Here is a 21,790-nt window from a genome sequence, read left to right on the forward strand (position 1 = left end):
TTGAGATGGGGGTGGGGGGTAATAGGAGCCCATATAAAAAAAAAGCCCCAAATATCGGGACTGTCTTTATACAATCAGGACATCTGGTCACCCTACCCTGCTGGCCAGGGGCTCCCACATCGCAGCACAGAGCAGTAGCCATGGGGGTGAGCTCCTGCGTGTGGCTTTTTACTGGGCAATTGAAATAAGGCTCCCCACCCACCAGGGCTTTTAGTTAGGGGAATCTGAAGGCCTTTCCGTGACAGGCTCCTGTGCTGAATACAACTGCACATGGAGGGGGTGGGGGGGAGCTAGCCATGGGGCTGTGGCCAGGGCCTGGGGTGCAGCAGGAAGTAGCAAAAGTGCCATTTGAAAGCCAGTGGAGAGCCCTTTCCAAGCCCCGGGGCCTGCATGTGCACTGCAGGGACTGGAGCCTGGGGCTGTCAAGCCAAGGGCCAGGATCAGAAACCAACTAGCAGCCGAGCCACTACACCCACTGAACACAGCTGCCCCAGGCTGTCAGCAAAGGAACCCGTATGCCTGTTGGCTGATAACCGACCGCAACTCTTCCCAACACCCATAGGGAAGCCATAGGCCAGCGGCATGGCACTTTGAGCTACACCTCCAGCGGCTCAAGTCTATGGCATGGGAATTGTGTTGTGGGGCATAGCACCCCATGGCCTGACGTTTCCTGGGCCTTCAGGGCAAGGCAGGAGACCTAGGACAAGAGCCCGTCTCATATACACCACATGGGGAAAGGACAGGCTGTAGGGGGATGAGGTGAAACAATTAGCATGACGAAGATTTAAACAGAAGGCCTGGCTGGGGCCTATGTGGTCTGACATCATGCAATAAACAATCACATTTGCTAGCTTGTACATGTGGGTGCGTCTTGGGCTCTGGGCATATAAATGATTCATTTTCAGGCTCCAAAGACTTTGGGTGGATTTAACCTTCCCTGTAGTGTTAGAAACTCAAATCATGGCAGCCTTGGGTAAGTGCATGAAAATCAGGAAGTGAAACGGACAGTGTGTGATCTTGACCAGGCTAGTTCCACTGTCTTAGATGAGTGAAGTGCAATGGGTCCAACATCCTAGAGGGTGAAAAGTACAGCAGAACTTTTAAATCTGTGTAGTGTTAAGGAGGCTTTGTCATTGCACGTAAGGGGTGTTGGAGATAATTGTTAAGTGGTGCCACGTCCCAGTTCCATTTCTAAACACTCTGGGGGAGGAGACTCATTAAAAGGGGCTGTAACATCGCATCTGCTAATTGCTCAGAAAGGATTCCAGGAATTTGATTCACGTCAGAAATCCAGGGCCCAGCATGGAAACAATGAGGATTTCCAGTTCAATATTCCTGTATTATTTCAAGAGTCTTTTCTCATCCCATGGCTCTAATCAGCTCCTGGAGGGAACAGGATACCCTGCACTGAAATGCTGAGCTCCCTTTGCTGCATTTTCACATAGCATTGTAATTACTCAACCTGAATTATTTGGAAATCAGTTGTTTATTTTTCTAAAGCAGCTATTTCCTCTTCGGCTACAGCCAGTTTTATTCAGGTTCCAAGGCTTGATTGGAAAAGATCACGTGCAAATTCAGCAAAAAGCTTATGTCGAATTTCTTTTCAAGGTTTTAGTACTGGATGCGAGAGAGACTTCTGCAGGGTTGGCTCTTACTGCCATGAGCACACTGAAAACATCCAGTCCTTGCTACAATCTCTTCCTGGGTGGAGAAACACTCATCAAAAGTTTAGCATAGTTTCAGTTAGTGTTAAGGAGCACTAGAAGAGTTTAGTGTCTTAGCTATTCCCACAATCACTAGCTCAAAAACTTCCCCTTAAAAAGAGTATGACCCAGATGAGTCATAAGCAAATGACCCATCCCTTTTTAAGTGCTATTTTTATATCACCAAAGGGTTAGGTTATTTTCAATTTATGTCTGTTTTTATGCCTGTCCCTGGCCCACTCCTGGCTGAGGTATCTCACTGGGTGCATGATCACATGGGGAATGGCACGTGACAGGGTGTCTGGCTACAGCTAGCTGCCCACTGCATGCCCTGCAGCTGAGTGGGAAGGGAAATGCACTAGAAGGCCGGCATGGGGCCTGATCCCCATTGGGCACAGAGCACCCGCAACCCCTAATGCAATGAGGGCTCAGTACCTCTCCAGTAGTACAGAGCCCTGGTCTGTACAGTCCCATTGGGCACACAATGTGCATCAGCCTATCCCAACCTCTCTGGATGGCACAACGCCAGGGAGAGGCTGGAAATGCATCAGGCAGGGAGGTAGGACACTGGAAACACTCTAGGATCAGAGTAAGGGCAGGGCCAGGCTGTCTCCCAGTTTAGCTCCATGACCTCAGACCAGCAGCAGCCCAGAACTGTGGCCAGACCCTTGCACTTTTCTCTGACCCATGGTGAATGGAGAGCTGTGCCCCCTGCATGGGCTCTGCCTGACACAGCTCTGCCCATGGTAACAAGTGCTGTCACGCTCCTGTCTCCAGAGAGCTCCTCCTATGCTCCATCCATCTCCACCCCCACACTAGCATTTGCAGCAGGGCTGGCATCCCTGGTGTTCTGGGAATGTGCCCCCCACACCCAGCTGCAGAGCTACAGCAGGGATCTCCCCAGGGGCTGCTAGTGGGAGAGGCAGCCCACTGGTCAGGTTCCTACTCAGCTCCCAGGGGAGGGACAGTCCCTCTGACCTGCCAGAAAGAGAGAGTTCCCAGGGGCTCTGCCCGTCCTGTCAGGAGCCAGCTGGGAGGTAGCACCAGCCTCCTCTCTGTAGTAATAGACTAGGCAGGCTGGTGTTACTGAGATCACAGATAGCAGGGCAGGGGCTCTGAGCCCAGGCGTAGGCCATGCCCAGCACAGCACTGAGAGAGTTAAGCGCCTAGTGGGTTTAGACTATTGTTCCAAACACAATGGAGAGGAAGAGGATGTCGGGGGCTGAGAATTTGTGGCAGATCCCCAGCAAATTCCTTTGGTTACTTAGAAGCCATGTGTATTAGGGGAAGAAGTGATTAACCCTTTACAGCCAGAAGTGCTGGAGTGGGGGCGGCGAGGAGGAACAGACCAGCTCAAGTCCTTAATGCCAGGAAATCCCAGCCTGAACCTCTTTCTACAGAACGATAGGATGCTACCATGTCTCTATAGCTACAGTCCAGGTGCAGCTCTCAGGGAGGTAAATCCCAGAACAATGGCATGGGGTTTGCACCTGGGACAGATTGGGATCTGGCTGCTTGGGCCACGCTAAATGCCCAGACAGAGAGAGGGCAGAAAGAGGGTTTGGTTCCTGGGTTAGTGCTTTCTCCTGCTGTCTCTCATCCCTGAGCTGCTTGCTCATGTGGTATAATGTGTTTATAAGGTACCCTGGAGAGCCAGAGCAGCTCCTACAGAGCGTGGCAACCAGCAAGACAAGGGGGTACCCAACTGGGACGCCTGCAGCAGCCCATTGCATCAGCAATCACACACCCAAGTTGGGGGCGCACTCCAGAACCCATTCCACTAGGGCATGGAACTCCACTCCACTTCTGCAATAGAACATGGGGAGCAGACGCCCCTGGATAGGCCTGGTGGTGGCATAGGGTCCAGAGCTGGGGGGGTAAAGCAAGGGGATGGGATGGGCAGGGCAGGTGCAGTGCTACTCCTGCACCAACTTGCGCTGTGCAAGGGCACGGGGAGGCTTCCGCCATGGAAACAGGAGCAGGGCAGGTGCAAATGGGACAGGTGCTGAGGCCGGTGAAGGAGAGTCAGTGCCCTAGTGTAAGCATGTGTGACAGCAGGGCCCGGACCCTCCCATCACACACCAAAGCCACCAGAGCTGCTGGCCAAAGGCGCCTAAAGCTACCCCATGGACAAACGGACGAGTATCCGGACCCCACATGCCCCAGGGAAAAGTGGACGCTGGGACTGAAAGCCAGGGCAGGTGGCCACTTGGCACTAGATGTCTGAGCTTATCAGAGACAGGACAGTCTGGGATATGGGAGTTTCTACACAGAGCTCCCAGCTCCTTGCCAAGATGCCCAGGTGGCATCACCCCATTGTACAGCAGACGGGATGGAGGCACAGACAGGGAACTACATATAGTCACATGCAATCAGTAGGTGAGACGGGAAGAGAACCCAGGAGTCCTGGGCTTCCATTCCCATGCCCCAGCCACTGCCCCACATGGCAACAGCTGGGAATGAGCCGCAACTGCAGCAGAATCTGAGTGTGAGTCTGATACCAGGTGATCCTGGTCTAGGTTCTTGGACCCTCCTGGAATGGACTCAGAACAAATGGTAGGCAAGGGGCCCGCCCAGGGGGACAGTGACTCTCAGCTGAACCCCAGGCGAGGGGCCTGCACTGAGGGAGTAGTGCCTCCCCAGCTAAACCCCAGGTGAGGGGCCCGCACTGGGGGGTAGTGCCCACTCCTGGTGTGGAGCTGATGAAGGAGCTGGCCTTGGCTGCAGGAGGGGGAGGTTTTGGTTAAGAACATCCTGAACCTGGTGGGAAGTAAGGGATGTTCAGAGCCCCCCTGACCCCCTCAAACCCAAAACAGTGAGGGCTGAGGAAGAGCCAGGCAGCTTGGCAGCCAGCCAGAGGCTCATACCATTCCCTGGCCCTTGGGGGCTGCTGGTTCCAGGCCCTGCTTTGGGTGGAATGCGCAGTCCTAGCGCATGGGCCCAAAGCCAGGGCTGGGCAGGAAGGTAGCGTTGGGGACAGGCTCTCCCCCGAGCTAAGGTCCCTGGCTCCTCCCCCTCCCCATGTGCCTCTCCCCATTCCCGCATGCCTCTCCCCCTTCCCACAAGGCCCCTCCATAGGAAAAAAGCAATTTAAAATACAAAAATAAATAACATTCGCAGGGATCTCTCTCTCTCTCTCTCACACACACACACACACACACGCGCGCGCGCGACCAGGCACTGGTATGAGACCCTCTTTGGTTGTGCTAACTGGGGTCATGGCAGTGGGGCAGCAATGCCCTCTGCCCCCCCCGCTGGTACCCCCATAGGCACCACGTGAGGGGATCTTTGGGCAGGCAGCAGCAGGGGCCAGTTGCAGGGCTCTCCCGGTGAAATGTAGATCCTGCTGCAAACCTTGGCAAGGGCTGGGGAAGCGAAAGCAACATCCCCTTTGGCGTGTTGAAGAGTCCAGTTTTCTTCGGCTTCCAGTTCAGCTCCAGAAATCCCAGCCCGCTCTCCAGCAGAGCCCTTCCCACCCGGAGCGCTGTTTGCTTGGCTTTGGTGACCCGGCCCGTGGCAGGTCGGTGCTGGAGGAGATGACTAGTGCACCCTCCCCCTCTTTGGGGCTTCAGGCCGTGGCACCCTGGGAAGTGCTGAACGCCCTATTTGTGCCAGCGCCCTGCTGGATCTTGCCGGCTGGATGGCACATAGGCTCCCACTGAATTGGTGCATTGGTCGGGAGGGAGGAGAACGACGTGTGCTGGCACCATTCACCTGGGTCACCAGCTGGGAGGCTGTGGGAGGTGGCGGGACACTCCCACACAACCCTCTCTGCTCCAGGGTCCTCCAGCAGCAGCCCATGAGAAGGCCGTGGCCGTCGGCTCTAGGCCACATGACTGTGGACGAGACCATGGCCACGTGGCCACCAGGAGTGCAGCGCTGGCACTAATAATCTCTGGGCCCAAGCAGGAGACTCTCCCTGAGACACCTGAGCTGCTCCTCCCCAAGCTTGATCTTCTCCTCCAGCTCCCGCTGCTCGATGATGAGGGCTGACTTCATCTTGACAAAGTGCTGGTAGTCCTGGAGCTGCTCGGCCGGCAGGGAGCGCGAGATGGTGCCGAACACGGCCCTCTCTCGCCGGTCCACATGCTCCTTCAGCTCCTTGGCATCCTCCAACTGCTCCGTCAGCTGCCGCTTCTTCTCCAGCAGCGCCAGCTGTTGAGGGTGCAGAGCAAGGAGCAGTGAATGCACACAGCAGATCCACCAGAGACTTGGGGGGTCAGACACCCCCCAATCAGAGCAGTGCCTGGGTGAGACACACACCCTCTTCCCCCCCCCCCACCACACACACACACACAACAGGGCAGTGCCCGGGTGAGACCCCCCCGCACACAACGGAGCAGTGCCCAGGTGAGAGGCATACCTCCCCGCCCCCCTTCTCTCCCCCCCCACACACAACAGAGCAGTGCCCAGGTGAGATCTCTCCCCCCCCCACACACACACACACGGCAGTGCCAAGGTGAGACACCCTCCCCCGCCCCCACATGCACACATAACAGAGTAGTGCCCAGGTGAGACACTCCCCCGCACAATACAACAGGACAGTACCCAGGCCACATAATTAATTTAAAAATATTGGAGGAAACTGGATGTCAGGGGAGACAGCACAGAAATCTGGGGAAGGTTCCCCTTCATGCACTGCCAGAATCTCAGTTTCAACCCACAGCCCCCTGCAACCCCAGCCCTGGATTTCCACCCCCCACAAGCTCTGCTAATGCCCCTCATTCCTGACCCACAGCCTCTCCTGAACAGAGACAGAGCACCTGTCTGACCTGTGCTTTGCTAATGCAGCACTGGGGTCAAGGCACTACTAAATCTTGACCCATAGCCCTGGTGTCCCCGCCACACTTTAACCTGGGTAACCACAGCCTGCCCCAGAAATTCATCCTGTGGGTCAGCTGAACACAGGATTCTGCCCCACTTCTGCCTATAGAACGTTGCTGTGCACTGTTGCAGGCACCTCTGGAATAGGGCATTTATGTCAGCTAAGGGGATGGAGGAGGACAGATTCCTGGGGCTCTGGCAGGATCAGACCTTTGTTGCTACTTGTGACCCACTGTCCTGGTGCCCAGGCTAATGCGGTGACGTGGACGAGCTGGCATGTGCATGCCAATACAGAGGATTGTGCCCCTCCCCAGAGCATCCTCCCCGCATACCTTCTCATCCTCGGTGGCCTCATGGTCCAGGCTGTTGAGGGCATTCTCCACCCGGGCCAGGCGCCCCGAGAGCGACAGCAGCAGATTCACCACCTTGTCCAGGTCTCCGATGAAGAGGCGGAACTTGTCAAACTCATTGGGTTTGCAGACGCCCTTCACCTGGCACTCCACCTCCTCCCCCAGCGCTGTGTTGGCGTTGACGTCCTCCTGGAGGCCCCGCTGCGCCTCCTGCAGCACCGCCAGCTTCCTGCTGATGCTCTCGATGAGCTGTGCCTGCGGAGGGAGAGAAATGTGGGGCAGGGGGCGGGAGAGGCGATTAAAACCCAGGGGTCATGTCAGGTGCCATGTTCATGAGAGGTGGAGCAGGGGAGCTCAGGAGTCAGGACTCCGGGGTTCTATCCCCGGCTCTGGGAGGGATGTGGGGGCTGGTCATTAGAGCAGGAGGGGCTGGGAGTCAGGACTCCTGGGTTCTATTCCTGGCAATATCAGGTCCTAGAGACAGTGCACAATCCACATAACCTCTGCCCCACTTTACCTTCTTCTGCGCTAGCTCGTGATCCACCTCCTCCTCTGAGGTCCCCTCCGCTACCTCCGGCAACTCCTTCATCTTGTTGAGCAGCTCAGCCTTGCCCGCCGAGGTGTTGTAATAGGCTGAGTAGGAGGTGGGGCTGACGGTGCCCCCCAGGGGAGGGGAGATGGGCTGGAACTCCTCCCTGTACACATATGGCACACGGGGTCGGACACAGTACAGAGCGGAGGGAAGCTGAGCTCCCAGTTGTAGAATGAGGAAGTTACTGGCAGGACATGGGGGAATCTGCACCTGAATCCTAATGGCTCCTAACTCCACTAGGCTCTTTGAACCCTAAGCATACAATCTCAGGCCACCAGATCCCCCAGTCCCTCAGCTCCAGCTTGGGGACAGGAGCTGCACTTTGCCAGATGGGGAAGAGGGGTTAGACATTGGAGGCTGAGATGCCTGTGACAGCCCATGGGTTTGCTAAGCAGCCTCAGGAGAGCAGGAGCTGGACTTGGCCAGACCCCCAGCGGTCTCTTTTGGTGCCACATGGTGCGGGTGGGTGTCAGCACAGAGACGGCACTTTCTCGCTGTTCTGCCTCCTGCGTCAGAGCAGCAGCAAAGCGCTGCTGGCTGCCTATGCCCAGGTCCCATGCCCGTCTCTGTCTCTGCAGGGTCCAGCCCAGCACCTGCCGGCTGCCTGAGCCCTGGGAGCGGGTGTGAAATTCACCCCCCCCCCCCCATTTAGAACGCAGGGGGATCCCTGCAGTGTCCCCATGCCATTTAGTTGGGGATTGCTCCTGCTTTGAGCAGGGGGTTGGACTAGATGACCTCCTGAGGTCCCTTCCAACCCTGATATTCTATGATTGGCACCCCAGTATGGGCGCACTGGGGCGGCCCCGTCCCCAAGGCCACATGGAACGACCTGCCACTGCGACGGTGCAGAGGTGACACTGCAATGTTCAGCAACCACAGGGGCTGCTTGGCTGGGGACACAGGGAAATGGGCAACTGAAGGACAAAGCCCAGCAGGAGGGAACATGCTGTGATTGCTCGGGGCTCTGCAGCCACGCAGAAGAAACTTGCACAGAACATGTGAAACCCCCTAATGCCCCAGTGATTGCACCAGCACTCACGAGCTACTTACACATCAACATCCAGCCCCGCCAGGAATAGCCAAGACGTCTCCTACCTTTCCTGAGCCTCAGCCTCACTCTGCTTCTCCAGCCGCCAGTCCTGCTGGTAATGGTCCTTCCACGAGCGGCGGTCCCCTGCCGAGAAGAGTTCTCCCATGACCTCGGCAGCTGTCACCATGCCAGAGGCTGGGCTCAGCACACCTGCCAGGGAGCGATCCCTGCCCGCCACGTCTCGCATCAGCTCCTCTGAGGTCATGCGGCAGGGCGGCTGCCTGCCCAGCCGGCAGCTCTCCACCTCTGCGCTCTCCTGGGCCGACTCCACCTCCTCGGGGGCTACAGGAGGAGGCAGGGAGTGAGCAACCACAACTGCCACATGGGCCCATGCCATGGGAATTCACAGGGAAGTACCACTCACCCAGGCAGGGGGGGCTAGGCCGCGGGCGCTCCTGGCCCCAGCTGATCACTTGGTATTGCTCGTCCTTTACAGACCTGCCCATATCCCACCGCGGCGTCTCCTTCACCACCTCCTCTGAGGGCCCGTCTGGCCTGTAGGCACAATCCCAGAGGAAAGGTGTTAGTAGGGAGCCTAAGTAGCATAGCAGGGCCCAGAGCTTCCAGCCTTTGGGGTACTGGAGGACACCCTCTGGAGAGCTGGAACCCCCCTGCCTCAGGGGGTGACTCTGGACTGGCTGGACTCTGGGAACAGCCTTGGCCCAGGGGATTTGCCACAAGTTTGACAAGAGTGTGTGCTGGAAAACAACACATTTGGGGGGCGGGGCACAAAGGCAATTGCACCCGGTCTGGCTTTCAGAGGGTTCAGTCAATGTCGGGGGAGGCAGAGGGGAGCATTTGTCCCTGCGAGCTCAGCCCATCCCAGTCAGGTCCCACCCTCCCCCGCCAGCATCCAGGGCCACAGGAACCAGGCAGATGGGACATTGAGCTTGACATGCCTTGCTGGGATTTTTGGTTAAAGAGCCCCTTGGACTCAGACATCCAACACACACTTGGGAGAAAGGATCTCAGAGCTAAAGATCCAACATCCACCCCTTCAGTAGGGGGCTGAGATGCTCCCAAAGATCCCTCCCACAGAGGTGTGGAGGGTCACGCTCACTACTGCTGAAGTACCAAACAAGCAGAGATAAACACAGCCCGGGGCACGGCCCTTCTTCTCTGGCCTTTCCAGGTGCCCCTGCCATCAGGCCGGGCCCAGCAGGGGATCCACCCACCCACCACCCTCCCTGGACATGGACAGCCTGGGCCAACAGCCCTTTGCTCCAGGCTCTTATGAGCCATGATGGACCAGGGGCCAGGGAATCGGCAGGACAAACAGCCAGCCCAAAGCCGCCCCAGAGACACAGCGCTCATGGGAAAGGGAACCCCCAACTCCCATGGTAAGACACATGAGAGCTGAATGGGGGCGGGTGAGGGGGGGGGGCCATTCCTCAGTCCCCACATGCCTCTGGCGCTGCGGGAATCAGCATCCCAGGGACAAGCCCGTCCTGGTTAACCAACTTGCTGCCAAGCAGGGCACGGATGCCAGCCTGGCTCCTGTGCCAGAGGGGAGTGGGGTGCTGGTGCTGAGCTCAGCCCCTGAGCTGCACGGAGTGATGGCACAGAAGGGCCTGAGACGGCTCCAAGGGCCATCAGCCTCTCACTTGCTTTAGCTCAGGGGTGGTGGATGGTCCAAGGCCTTGACAGCTCAGCAACCTGCCTTACACGTGGCCGATGCCCACCAAAGCACTCCAGCCCTTGGCACAGCCCCATAACCAGCGACTCCCAGCGAGGACGAGGTTTCTCCTCAGCAGAGAGTGGGGCAGGTGCAACCCCCCTGACATAGGCTCAGAACAGGATGCACGCCAGGAGCCCATTACTACGCTTAGGATCGGGGGCAGTGTGCAGCAGCAGCCTCGAGAGGGAACAGATCATGGTATTGAAGTAAGTGAGGCCCCTTGGGGGTGAGGGGGCAGTGACAGGCCGTGGGCCCCACCATCGGGGTGAGGGGGCCCAGTTTACTTGCCTGGGAGCGTCCCTGGTGCCCGTGTCCAGTGCCAGTGGCTCCCGAGGCGAGACATGGCAGTAATAGTGGCTGCTCCCCTGCTCTGGCAGGTGTCTGGTGTCCAGGGATTCCTGTGGGAGGGTGCCAGGCATTCGAGGCTGTGAGACGGCCATGGGCTTGGCCGAGTCCCCAGGGAGCTTGTCCAGAGGAAGGCTCTGGGAGCGCTGTCTTGCTGTCTCCATGCTGCCACCGCCCTGGTGGTGAGGCTGTTCCAGGGGCACCGCCAGCAAGGCTGAGCTGGGCCCAGCGGGCTCCGGTGGGTACAGGTGGTGGTGGGAAGCCCGGCGAGTTCTGTACTTCTCCCAGTTTGGGGGTGGGGGCCGTGGAGGGGGCGGCCCTTTCTTTCTGGCTGGACACGGAGTCATCAGGCAGGTCTCGTCTAGCTTGGCCAACGGGGCGTCTCTCCTCTCTTGGCCCTGGGCGCTGGGCGGCTCCATGTTGAGGTGGCTCTCGGAGAAGGCCCTGCCCCGGAGCGGGCGGTGGAGCAGCTCGCTTGGGCTCTCTGGTGCGCGCCGCTCGCAATCCCAAGAGAGGTCGAGAGAGGACGTGGCCCGGTAGCACGGGGGCCACGTCTGCTTGGAGGTCTCCAAGCAGGGCCGGAAGGGACCCTCCCTCTGGAAGCCGATCTCGTAGTGCGCCAGCTCGCTGGGGAAAACATTTGGGGGCAGATGCCCCCGAAACCATTCAATCCCAGCCTGCTTCCTGCCTGGCCTGAGGATAGCTAGCGCTGACGTACCAGGCAGCCATAGGAGCCAGGAGTCAGAGAGAAACCCCTCAGGCAGCTTCTCTATGGGCCAAATCCCCACTGCCATGACAAGCCCAGCCTTGGGGCAGCTCCCAGCCCCATGCAGCCAGCACCCAGAGTGCTGACCTCTCACTAAGGTACCTATCCGACTCCACCCGTAGTGTCTGGGCCCCCATCTGCAATGGAATGGCCGTCTCATGCCCCTGGGGTGGAGGGGGGGCTATTCTCCTCATGGCATGGATGGGGAAGGGAGCTGGGATTTCCAGAGTCCTAGACCCCCCACTGAACAGTCCTTCCTCTGCCTCCCCTCCCACCACGCTGATCACAGGGCTGGGCCCAGGGCATCCGGCAGCAGCACGACCCGTGGGATCTGCCCCAGCTGGTGGTAACTGTCAGTCCCCCCCAGAGGGACAGGCACAGAGCATGCTATCCCCAGCAGCATGGCCTCACTCTCCAGCCCACCCCTTGCTTGGCGTCCCCATGGGCTAGGCCCAGTGGTGAATTAGCCACTGGGCAAATGGGGCCCATGCCCAGGGGCCTCAGACAACTGGGGAGCCCCTGGAAAAAATGGGTGCCCCTGCCTGTCCGGTGGTCCTCAAATCCCCCAAGGCGGGGGGACCGCAGGCAAAAGGGGTGGGGAGGGGCCCCCACTTGCTCTGGCTCAGGGCCCCACAAACCCCTAATCCACCTCTGGCTAGGCCAGAAGGGTGGGAGTCAAAGACCCTGGGCTCAGCTCCCCAGCAATCCCACTGATCACAGCCCCTAACCCACCTAACTGGGTGAGCCCCAGCACCTCAGCTTCAAGCAGCCCTGTGAGAGCCTTGCTCGCAGCAGGCAGGGCAAGGCCAGGGGAGTCTGCCAGCCTTGCCACAGGCCTCAGGGAGCCTGGCACCAAACAGCAGCTCTGCTGCTGCCTCTCCCCTGGACATGACACTTGTGTTGGAGACAGCGTGGTCTAGAGGGCAGAGCACTAGACGTGGACTCAGGAGACCAGGATCCTATTCCTGGGTTAGCTGGGTGACCCTTGGCCCCTCCCTAGGCCTCAGTTTCCCCATCTGTAAAATGGGAACGATGACACTGACCTCCTGTGTAAAGTGCTTTACGAGCTACAGAGGAGAGCTTGGCATGAGGATGATCCCTATGATACCCCATGGAAAATCCTTCCACGGAGGGCTAGACACGCAGTTCTTAGCAGCACAGCAGCTCTGCGCAGCATGCCACATTCCCAAGGATTGAGGGTGGACAGTCCCTGGCCCTGCCTCAATCCCAGATTCTAGCTATTGCCAGACCCTCATCTCAGCACAGACTGGTGACAGTATCCCTCTGGGCCCTTCTGCTCCGTTCCCTGCTCGCCTGGTAAAGCTGCTAAAATAACTGGCTTGTTTCCTCTGGAACTGCCGTGCCAGCTGCCTTGGGAACAGGCATGTCCACATCTGGCTGCTCTTGGAATGAGGGGTAAGTTCAAAATGAACGCTAGGGGCAGGGAAACCCTGAGGGTCTGGGCTGAGATCACCAGGGCTAGGACCAGCCTTAGGAAATCCCTGACCGGACAAGGCAGAGAGCAGGCCCATTTCAGAGCAGCATACTGACCACGCAGCATAACATACAACACCCTGCCATGTGCTCTGGCTGGGCTTCTGGAAGGGCCCTGTCAGTGGGCATCTGACACTAATGCCCTTCAACCCCCAGCTTGTGCACAAATCCAAATCCTGCTGGAGCCAGCTCAAACGCCCGCTTTGCTGAGGCACATGGAGATGTGGTTCTCAGCTACCAGCAGGCAGAGCTGGAGACAGAGGGAAAAACTAAACCTTCCAGGAAAGCTAGCGGCAAGCCTGAGAACACAGCGAGGTGGGGACACCAGCTGGGCATACCTGGGAAAGCTTAGAAATCGAAAGGCAAAGGAACTCTGAACCCCTGCGCTGGTCTCTCCTGTCAGGCAGCCTGGTATCCTCACCCCAGCCATCTTCCCCAGTGAGGCCTTGGCCACACACAAACCTGACTGATTCCCGCTGAGGTAACCTGGCCCCGCAGTCACAACTGTAAACGTGCTTACCCCACACTGGCTGGCTCCACCTGGAAGCAGAACAGCTGTACCTGAACAAGGCACTTTCTCCCAGTACAACAGTGTCACCCGGATACCAGCCTTAGTGTATCAGCCCAAATCTCGGGCAGAGCACGGCGGACTCGCCTGGCATGTGGCTCCTGTTCCCTGGATAGCCTGCCTAGTCCTTTGAGCCTCCTCTGCTGACCCCGCCTCTGGGAATGTGCTGCAACGCCTCACCCTTTGCCTCCAGTCACAGCCCAGATCCCTCCTGCAGCCTAATTCAGAGCCCATGGCATGGCCACCTCTCAGCTGCACCCACTAACCTGCCCGCTTCTCCTTAGTCCACTGCATGCAACAGAGAACTGGCTACCCCAGGACAGGGACTGACCCACCACGCCATGTGCTGCACCAAACACAGCTCAGCGTGGAAGGGCCAGACAGATCTCCAGCCAACTCTCCTGGACCAAGACCAGCGGCTTGTGTTCGACTAAGGCAGATCTGCAGGGCCCCGAAGCGTGCCTGTGTGAGAACTGCTGCAAGGCGAGCTAGGCTGGCCACAACCTTGCTCACAGCCAGCGCTGACCGGGCATGTTTCATTGTTACTTTCAAACGGTTGAAAATGACTTGAAAGGTTCAGTCCTGGCCCTCGGCTCTTAGCAGGGTCCACGTGGGAGGAGGCACAGGGCAGAAGACAGGCTGTTTGCTTTGCCTTAGCTTGGCTTTCCACAGTGCCTGCCGAGCATTTGGTATTTCGCTTCCAAACCAAAATCAGATCTGGGAAATTTAGGTTGAGATTTTAAACCAACAGATGCCTAAAACTCAGCCCCTCCGGAGTTTGGCACCAAGACTTTTAGTGGGACTCCTGCTCCTAAATCCCTTAGGATAATCTAACTCCCCAATACCAGGGCTGATTTTAGCCACCCTTTCTGAATTACAGTCTATCATCTGCATTGTAGGGGTACCTGGGAGGCTCTTCAGAACCCAGGCTAACGGAGCAGATCAGTGCTCTGCACTCTTGAAAATCAGCTGTTATTCAGGGCCCAGATCCTCACAGATATTTTGGTACCTAACTCCCATTGATGTCAATGGGAGTTAGGGGCCTAAGGACCTCTGGGGATCTGGGCCCAGGCACCTCAATAGGATTTGGGGCCCTAAGCTGTGGATTGCCCTTTTGAAAATCTTGGCCCAAGATGACAACATTCTCACTGTTTCCCTGCTTGTCTGTGCAGCCTTCATGTGCTCAGTGTGGGGATTTACTGGCGCTCATGTGCCTGGAAACAGCACTTCAGGCACCTCCTTGATGGGTGGAAGCTCACCACAAATCACCACAGCCAGGGCTGTACCAAACGGCTATCCTGGCAGGGAATCCTGCTGACAGAATTCCCAGGCCTCCTGCAGAAGCAGCACCCTGGGAAGCCCCAACAGCAGGCTGCCTCCCTGTCCCAGACACTGAAACGGCGAGGCCCTAGTTGGGCTCTGGTGATCCTCTGTATTGTAAGAGCATGTGCGTGGAGACATGGACTCCTCCTGGCTCCTCGGGGCTGATGGCTGGGCCGGGGTTAAAAAGGGCCTTTCAGCGCTGGCAGCAAGGCTGCAGATTTCTCTGGCCATGTGCCCAGAGCTTTGTTGTTGGGTTCGTGAGAGAGGCAGCAGCAGCACGACCCAGGTGCCAACCCTGTGCCCTGGCCCATAGCACTGCATGCAGAGCGGCTCCCCGGGCACAGTCACTCCCATGGGCCAGCTGGCGATCCAGGGAGGATCTGTGGGCTTGGAAGCCAGGTCTGCTATGGTGTCCACCCCGCCACCTCACAGCTCCAGCAAAGCAGGAAACAGCTTCCTCTGAGCCCCACAGTGCAAGCCCCACTGGCTGTCCTGTGCAGGGAGGTGCTGGCTGCTGGAGCCTCCTGTGCTCTGGATTGGCCCAGGCACGCTGCTTAAGAAAAAACACCTGGAGGCTGTCAGTGCAGCTGGGAGGATCCCTGGCTTGCTGCTGCTAACAGACCCTGCTGTGCACGCCTGGTCCCTTGCCTAGCTCCCGGTTCCTGGCCCAGCCCTGCTCCATGTCCTTGGTCCCTGCTCCGCTCCTGCCCTCTCACCCAGTCTCAGCTCCACTGACCCTGCTTCAGCTGGCTCACTTGGCTCCAGCCTGGCACAACTCATCGACTTGAGTTCAACCTGCTCCTACAATATGGCACTAGCCTGGGCTGCTGCTCCTGGCCTGGCCCCCCAGCCTGCACTTGGACTATGTCCCCTCCACGCCAGGCTCAGCTCGACCCACTCCCCACAGCTGGGGCCCTGACACCAGGGCCACAGGGGATGGCCCCAGCTCCAGCACAGCTAAAACATGCTGGGAGACACCCCCACCCTTTGTGCGGCCCCCGCCACGGCCTGCAGCACATGATACCCCCAGCCCGGGCTGCTAACTCAGGACCCCGGCACTTTCTTGGGCTTCTTCCTCAGAGCTCTCACCCCCTTGTCCACCTTCAAAGCCTTGAACCACCACAGGTGCTCCCCGCTGGCCAGGAGGGACCCCTCTCCTCCATCAACAGCACCCCAGATGGGGGAGCAGGTAGGAGCCTGGGCTGGGTGATGGGAGCAGCCCCCCGCCATAGCCCAACCGAGCAGGTACTGCAGGGCAGGGCCACTGCCCAACCCAAGCCACCAGGCCACCACTTGGAAGTGGCAGTGTCCCAGCAAAGTGTCTGGGTGAGCTGAGTGCTGGGGACTCCATCCGGGGTGCACAGGGCTCTCCATGAGATCCAGTGTCACAGGCAGCCTCTGTCCCCTTCGCTGGCTGGCCATTTTATCGGTGACCCCACACCCCAGCCCCACATCAAAGGCTCCTGCGAAGTAGGAACCTGCCCCCCCCCCTCCCCAGCCCTTACCTCACTGACTGGCTGCCCTTCCTGTTTATCACCCCAGGCTCCCACTCCTCCAGAGGAAATTCCTGCAAACAAGAATCAGAGGAGTGAGATGGCCAGGACGAGCCGCCTGCCCCTCCCACTGGTGCTCTCCAGCCCCCCGCCCAGCCACTGCCCCCCACCCCTCACATCCCAGGAGCAGGACAGGGGCTATTTTCCGCTCACAGTCCCAAAGACCAGGGCAGAGTCTCAGCAAGGAAACGCATGGTCCTGGCAGCCAGCTTAGCGCTCGCTCGCCACCCCCCACCGCCCTCCCGTAGAGCCACAAACCTGCTGAGCCTGTTTGCCCTCCCTCCGTGGGGCTGGGCTGCAGGGCTGGTTCCCAGCTGTTGCGGAGAGACTGCACTGGGGAAGGCTCCCTGGGCAGTGGAGCTTTGGGGCTTGCACTGGCTCACGCAGGCAGCTCCGACCACCAAAGCGCAGCAGGCCAGGCAGGTCCTGTCAGAGCCTGACAGGTATGGAGCTGGGCGGGGCATGAGCGGGAGAGCTGGGCAGGCACCAGGGCCTCAACCCAGCCCTCAGGACACCCGCCCCCTTGGGGTCTGAGGCCCTGCCAGGAAACGACACCCCCTCACCCATCCCTCTTGTCTCCAGTCACCCCCAGCCAAGGGACACCAACGTCCTTCCACTGCCAGCAGCCTGCACTGACAGGAGAGCGTGACACCCCCAGGAAGGACGTGTGATGCAGCAGGGCTTGGCCACAAACAGGCCACTGGCAGGATGGTGCCAGCTGGCACGTGGATGGGTGGTTGGCAGGGGCAGGGGGTCAGACAAGGCAGATTCAGCCAAACGAAAAACGTGCGGCAGAAACTCTCTGGGGTCCGGGATGGAATCTGGGAGAGGTCAGAACAGCCAGCAGCCCGGCAGGTGGGGCACCCACCTGGGACATGGGAAACCCGGGTTCAAGTGGCTGCTCTGAATCAGGCACCCTTGAACCGGGGTCCCCCCCGGTGAGCGTCCTGATGCCAGGCTGCGGCTCTCTCAGTCTCTGGTTTGCAGACAGCGCTGGGTTTAACAGAAATAAACACCAACCACAATGCTTCTTGTGCCCGAGTTTTGTTCTCCAGCCAGCTCTGCCAGCCAGCAATGCCAAGGTGCCCAGCGGCTACATGGGCTGCCATGCAGCCCTCTCCCACGCTCATGCCACCCCAATGGTATGGGGACACATGGCAGGGTGGGAGGAGGAAGGGCTGATGGGCACAGCATCACCATTTGTGAGTAATCCCCTGGCTAACGCTCCCTGGCTGTGCCCCCAGGCCAGGAGAGACAAAGCTCCATCCTGCCCTGGCTCAGACCCACCGCTTCCCTCCCTGGGCTCCCGCTGCCCTGGCCCGCAGCTAGCAGTCTGCTGGCCGGGGGGCACAGCCATGAGGAACCTGACTCCTCGCCCTCCCCTCTCCACCAGTGTAGGAGCAGCACTTAGGGGTGCCAGAGGGACACCGGCTGCCTGCTCCAGGCTTGGCAGGGGCATGTGTGGCGGGCGGCAAGGGGGTCCCCATGGCACATTTCTGGAGAAGGTTGAGTTAAACACAAATGGCAGGGGATGCCAGTCACTGTCCTGGCAGAGATGGGCAGGTCACAGGCAAGGGGTACCCAATTCCTCCCACACACACCGGGCATGTGCCAGACAGACCCCCTTCCCTAATCTGGGGAACCACTGGGGATCAAATGCAGTCACGCAATACGCATTTTCCCTGTCCCCTACTGCCTCCCAGGAACTCTGCCCCTGCCCTGCTCCAACACCCCCTGCCCCACAGCTTCAAACAGCCTGGGAGGGGAGTGGTGCCTCCTGCTGCCAGTGGCTGGCATGGCGCAAAGGGCTCAGGGTGAGGCAGGGTGAAGGAGGCGGCAACTCCTAGTGTTTAAGCAGGGTTGGCTCCCCATCCCCAGGGACAGACAGACAAATCCCCCTGACAGCCTTCCCCTGCACCTCTCCACAAGCTGATACTCAGCCGGGCCAGGCTCAGCCACAGGGCCTGCTTGCAGGGAGGATCTCTTACCGGCAAGAACGCCTTCCTCCCAGGCCAGGGCTCGCTCTCCTCCAGAGCCTTGTGGGGAACAGAGCAGCAGCAGTCAGAGCACCGTGGCACCCAGGGGTGGGGGTGGCAGCGGTAGCCATGGTGGCTGGGCTGCATGTTCCTTTGCAGCAGTGTGGGGCACATGTCGCTGGAGCAGTAGAGGCAGGGCTCGCAACGCAGTGGGGCCGTCCCGGCACAGGCCCGGGCAAAGGGCCGCAGGTACTCGAACTCGGCATGCCGCGGGAGGCCGGCATAGCACACAGGCGGCTCCAGGCAGCACTCGGCATAGGCGGGGAGATTCTGCCGCCCAGGCGACAGGGGTGGGTACGATTGGTCCACGGAACGGCGCCGCAGCTCCCGGCACTCAGCACTCAGTGGCTGAAAGGCGTGCGGCTCGGCTGCCTTCGGCCGGAAGCTGGGGGGCTTGCTGTGCCGGGCCGGGAGGCGCCCCATGCACCGGCTGGTCTCCTCAAAGAACTTCCTCCGGTCAGCAAAGGGCAGCAGGTCAGCATCCTCCGCCGGGCGCAGCGGGGAGGCAGGCGTCTCCGGCCCCTTGGTGTACGCCTTCCCAGGGCTCAGGGCCTGCTGAAGCTTGTGCTCTGGAGACCACCGCCACCGGCCCCCAGCTGCCGGAGCCCTGTGCTTCTCCCTGGCGGGGGCAGGGGGGCTGGGGCCTTTCCGTGCAGACTGGGGGGTGGGGGCACTCCTGTCAGCTGGGCGACCGGGGCTCCTGCCAAGTTCCCCAGCAGGCGCCACACCCGACGTGGGACTCAGGCACCTGGCTCTGGCTTGTGCCATGCCTGAGCTAGGCAGCCTGCCCTGTGGCAGGGCTGAGGAATTAGGGGGGCTCTCACACGGCTCGTCAGTCTCCTCCACTGGCTCCTCCCCGCACAGCAGAGCCACAGAGCCCTTGCTCTTCTGCAGCTGGGCCTTCCTCCTCTGGATCTCATTGCGCAGGTTGGTGGCGAAGCGCTCGCTCCGGCGCCGAAGCTGGGCCGATCGCTGATGAGAAGGGCCCAATTTCCTGGCACATGGCCTGCTCTCCCCGGACTCCTTCCCCTCCTCTACCAGTGCCTCGGAGCTGCACGTGGGGATCAGGCCAGCAGGCTGCGGAGGTGTGGCTGACTCACCGGGGGTGCTGCAGGATCTCTCCAGCTCTGGGTAACACCTGTATGGCCCCTGGCTGTGGCAGGAGTCCTGGGCCCAGCTGGGGGAGTGCTGGGCTTGCGTCGTGTGGTCGTCAGCCCGGTCTGTGCCCATGGCCGGATCCCCGCACAACTGCTCTTTGGCATCCTCTGTCTGTCGGCCAGGGCACGGCTGCTCCAAGTGCAGCGGGTTCACAGTCCATTGGTGCCCGTCCTGCACCTGGGTATCCCAGCAGCTGCTGCCTGTGGCCACAGTCAGGGAGTGCAGCTGGGATGCCAGCAGCTGCTCAGGGGCGCTGTGCCGGTGCCCCTTCCGAGGAGATGGGGGAGGGTCACCATTGGTGCCTGGCTCTCCTTCGTGGGCACCGTTGTCCTGGCACTGCCCACGGGCAGCTCCGTGGGGATGCTCTGTGCTCTCCCCTAACAGCTGCTCCATGTCCAGGTGGGAGCTCAGCATGTAGTACTGATCGGCAGACAGGCGCTCCTTCGGATGGCCTCCAACCCCCTCGGGCTCCTTGTCTCGCAGGCACAGCAAGGTGTCTGAGGTCCACCTGCCCGGGAGGTGCAGGACATCGGCGGGCGCGGAGGCCCGGCGTCGCTCGGTGCCAGCTGGCTGGGGGTTGGAGGCCCGGAGGCTGTCCCTCCTGACGGGGGGCTGGGGAGGGGCGCCTGATTTGGAGGAGCCTGACAGGTTGCTCTCGTGGGGGCATGAGGAGGGCCTGGAGTTGGGTGCCAGGTGCCCACACAGCTGGCAGGAGACAACTGCCCCCTCGCTGCCTGTCTGCAGGTAGCGCCCCTCGTGGGCTCGGCTGGGGCCCAGGCCCTGGAGGATGGAGTCTGTGGAGGAGGTCTCCTCGGGGCGCAGGGACAGGGCATAGTCCGAGGTGTTGGAGCTGGCTGAGAAGGAGCTGTAGGCAGAGTCACGTTTGTTCTGGTACATGCTCTGGTCCACGGGCGAGAGGCTGCCCTCGTAGTAGGTCTGACTGGGCGGGTCCAGGCTCTCCATGCTTCCAATGGAGCTGCTCTTCTCTGTGCTGCAATGGCGAGACAGCTGGGCCCACTGCAGGGACAGGTCACTGGAGAGAGACACAGCAAGTGTGAGTGGCACCGGGCAAACACCCTCCCCCCCAGCGCCATGGGCAGAGGAAACCCGGCCTGTGCTGCACGGTGCCGTTCACAGGCCAGGTATAGACCAGATGCCCCTTGGCCCAGTGCACCCCTCAAACACCCCAGCTCTGCAAGCTCACACAACACTGGCAAGCTCCTGGGCAGCTCCCCTGCCATGGTCAGGAAGGAGTCGCTCCCCTTTGGGCACTGCACAGGGGGGAGTGGGGCAAGAAGCTGGTGCAACAAGGGGTGGGGCCTCCTGCCTGCCCCCGCTGGGGACGGTTGGTTCCAGCCTTGCCCTGGCCCCACCGTGGGCAGGGGCTGCATGCATCAGGTATCTCCCTGTTCGGTGGATTAAGTGGTGGGCAGAGCCAGGTGATGCTCCCGGAAGAGGTGATCTGCCCATTCCAGCTCCGCTCGTCTCACTGCCCTTCGCCCAGCCCCAGGATGCTAGTTCCTATTCTGAGGCGACAGGGGTCGCAGCCAGAATTACTGCACATAAGCGAGGGCAGGATTTGGCCCGCAGGGAGAGGGGGGGGATCCACTGGGCCCGCAGCATGCTCTCGCCTGTCCTCTGGGACTGTGGGCAGTGTGGCATTCGCAGCCCCCCACTTGGCCAAGACGGCTGGGATTTGTTAGCTCCGTGCTCGCAACGCAGCCGTCTCTGGCCTGCCACCCTTCCTGCTCAGGAATCGGAGCTCAGCAGAACAAACCAGAGCTGGAAAAAGGGGGGAACCATCCCCGGGGAAGTCAGGGAGACAGCCACAGAACAGGGCAGCTCCTCCTGTCAGAACGGGCCTAGGGGACCCTGTGGCAGTGCCAAAGGGCCCCAGTGGGAGGCGGGGCAGCAGCCAGCCAGGCCAGCAAGGGGAAGAACGTGCTGGGCTTGGAGACAACCCAGCCCAAGGTGGAAAATTCCAGGGTGAGACATGCACTCATGCTGGGATAAAGCTCTGGAGAGCTGGCTAATGGCGTGTCACAGGGGCCATGTGGCCCTCTGGTCCGAGCCCTTTGTGTTGCAGCAGGACAAGGATGTTTTTCCCACAGCCCAGGCACAGAGAACACTAAGGCAGAGCTCAGCCAGGGAACTGAAGGGCTAACGGTGACAGACGGGTTGCATTACCCCGAGGGCCAGGGTGAAAGCAAAGCTCACATCTAAGGGACCCACTCCTGGGCAGCTCTGGGGAGCATGGCTGGCCTTAACTCTGCCCTCTGCAATCCTCCAGGGAAGAGAAATGAGTCCAGG

At 59.9% G+C, this 21,790-nt stretch overlaps 1 protein-coding gene across 1 annotated transcript in view; it reads right to left on the bottom strand.

Moving 5' to 3' along the window:
- Positions 1 to 5,575: 5,575 nt before the first annotated feature.
- The window catches only part of SHROOM4 (shroom family member 4), a 55,603-nt gene continuing 39,388 nt past the window's right edge, over positions 5,576 to 21,790 (bottom strand). Inside the window, exons 4-11 of the mRNA XM_077826672.1 lie at positions 18,275 to 20,513; positions 16,239 to 16,300; positions 10,526 to 11,209; positions 8,924 to 9,054; positions 8,565 to 8,841; positions 7,395 to 7,572; positions 6,860 to 7,132; positions 5,576 to 5,858 (exon numbers count right to left, since the gene is read on the bottom strand). Of these exons, the coding sequence (XP_077682798.1) occupies positions 5,589 to 5,858; positions 6,860 to 7,132; positions 7,395 to 7,572; positions 8,565 to 8,841; positions 8,924 to 9,054; positions 10,526 to 11,209; positions 16,239 to 16,300; positions 18,275 to 20,513 (4,114 nt within the window). The 3' untranslated portion in view covers positions 5,576 to 5,588. The remainder of the gene's footprint in view (positions 5,859 to 6,859; positions 7,133 to 7,394; positions 7,573 to 8,564; positions 8,842 to 8,923; positions 9,055 to 10,525; positions 11,210 to 16,238; positions 16,301 to 18,274; positions 20,514 to 21,790) is intronic.

Source organism: Eretmochelys imbricata, chromosome 9 (genome assembly GCF_965152235.1).
Source record: "Eretmochelys imbricata isolate rEreImb1 chromosome 9, rEreImb1.hap1, whole genome shotgun sequence".
Classification (NCBI taxonomy): domain Eukaryota; kingdom Metazoa; phylum Chordata; order Testudines; family Cheloniidae; genus Eretmochelys; species Eretmochelys imbricata.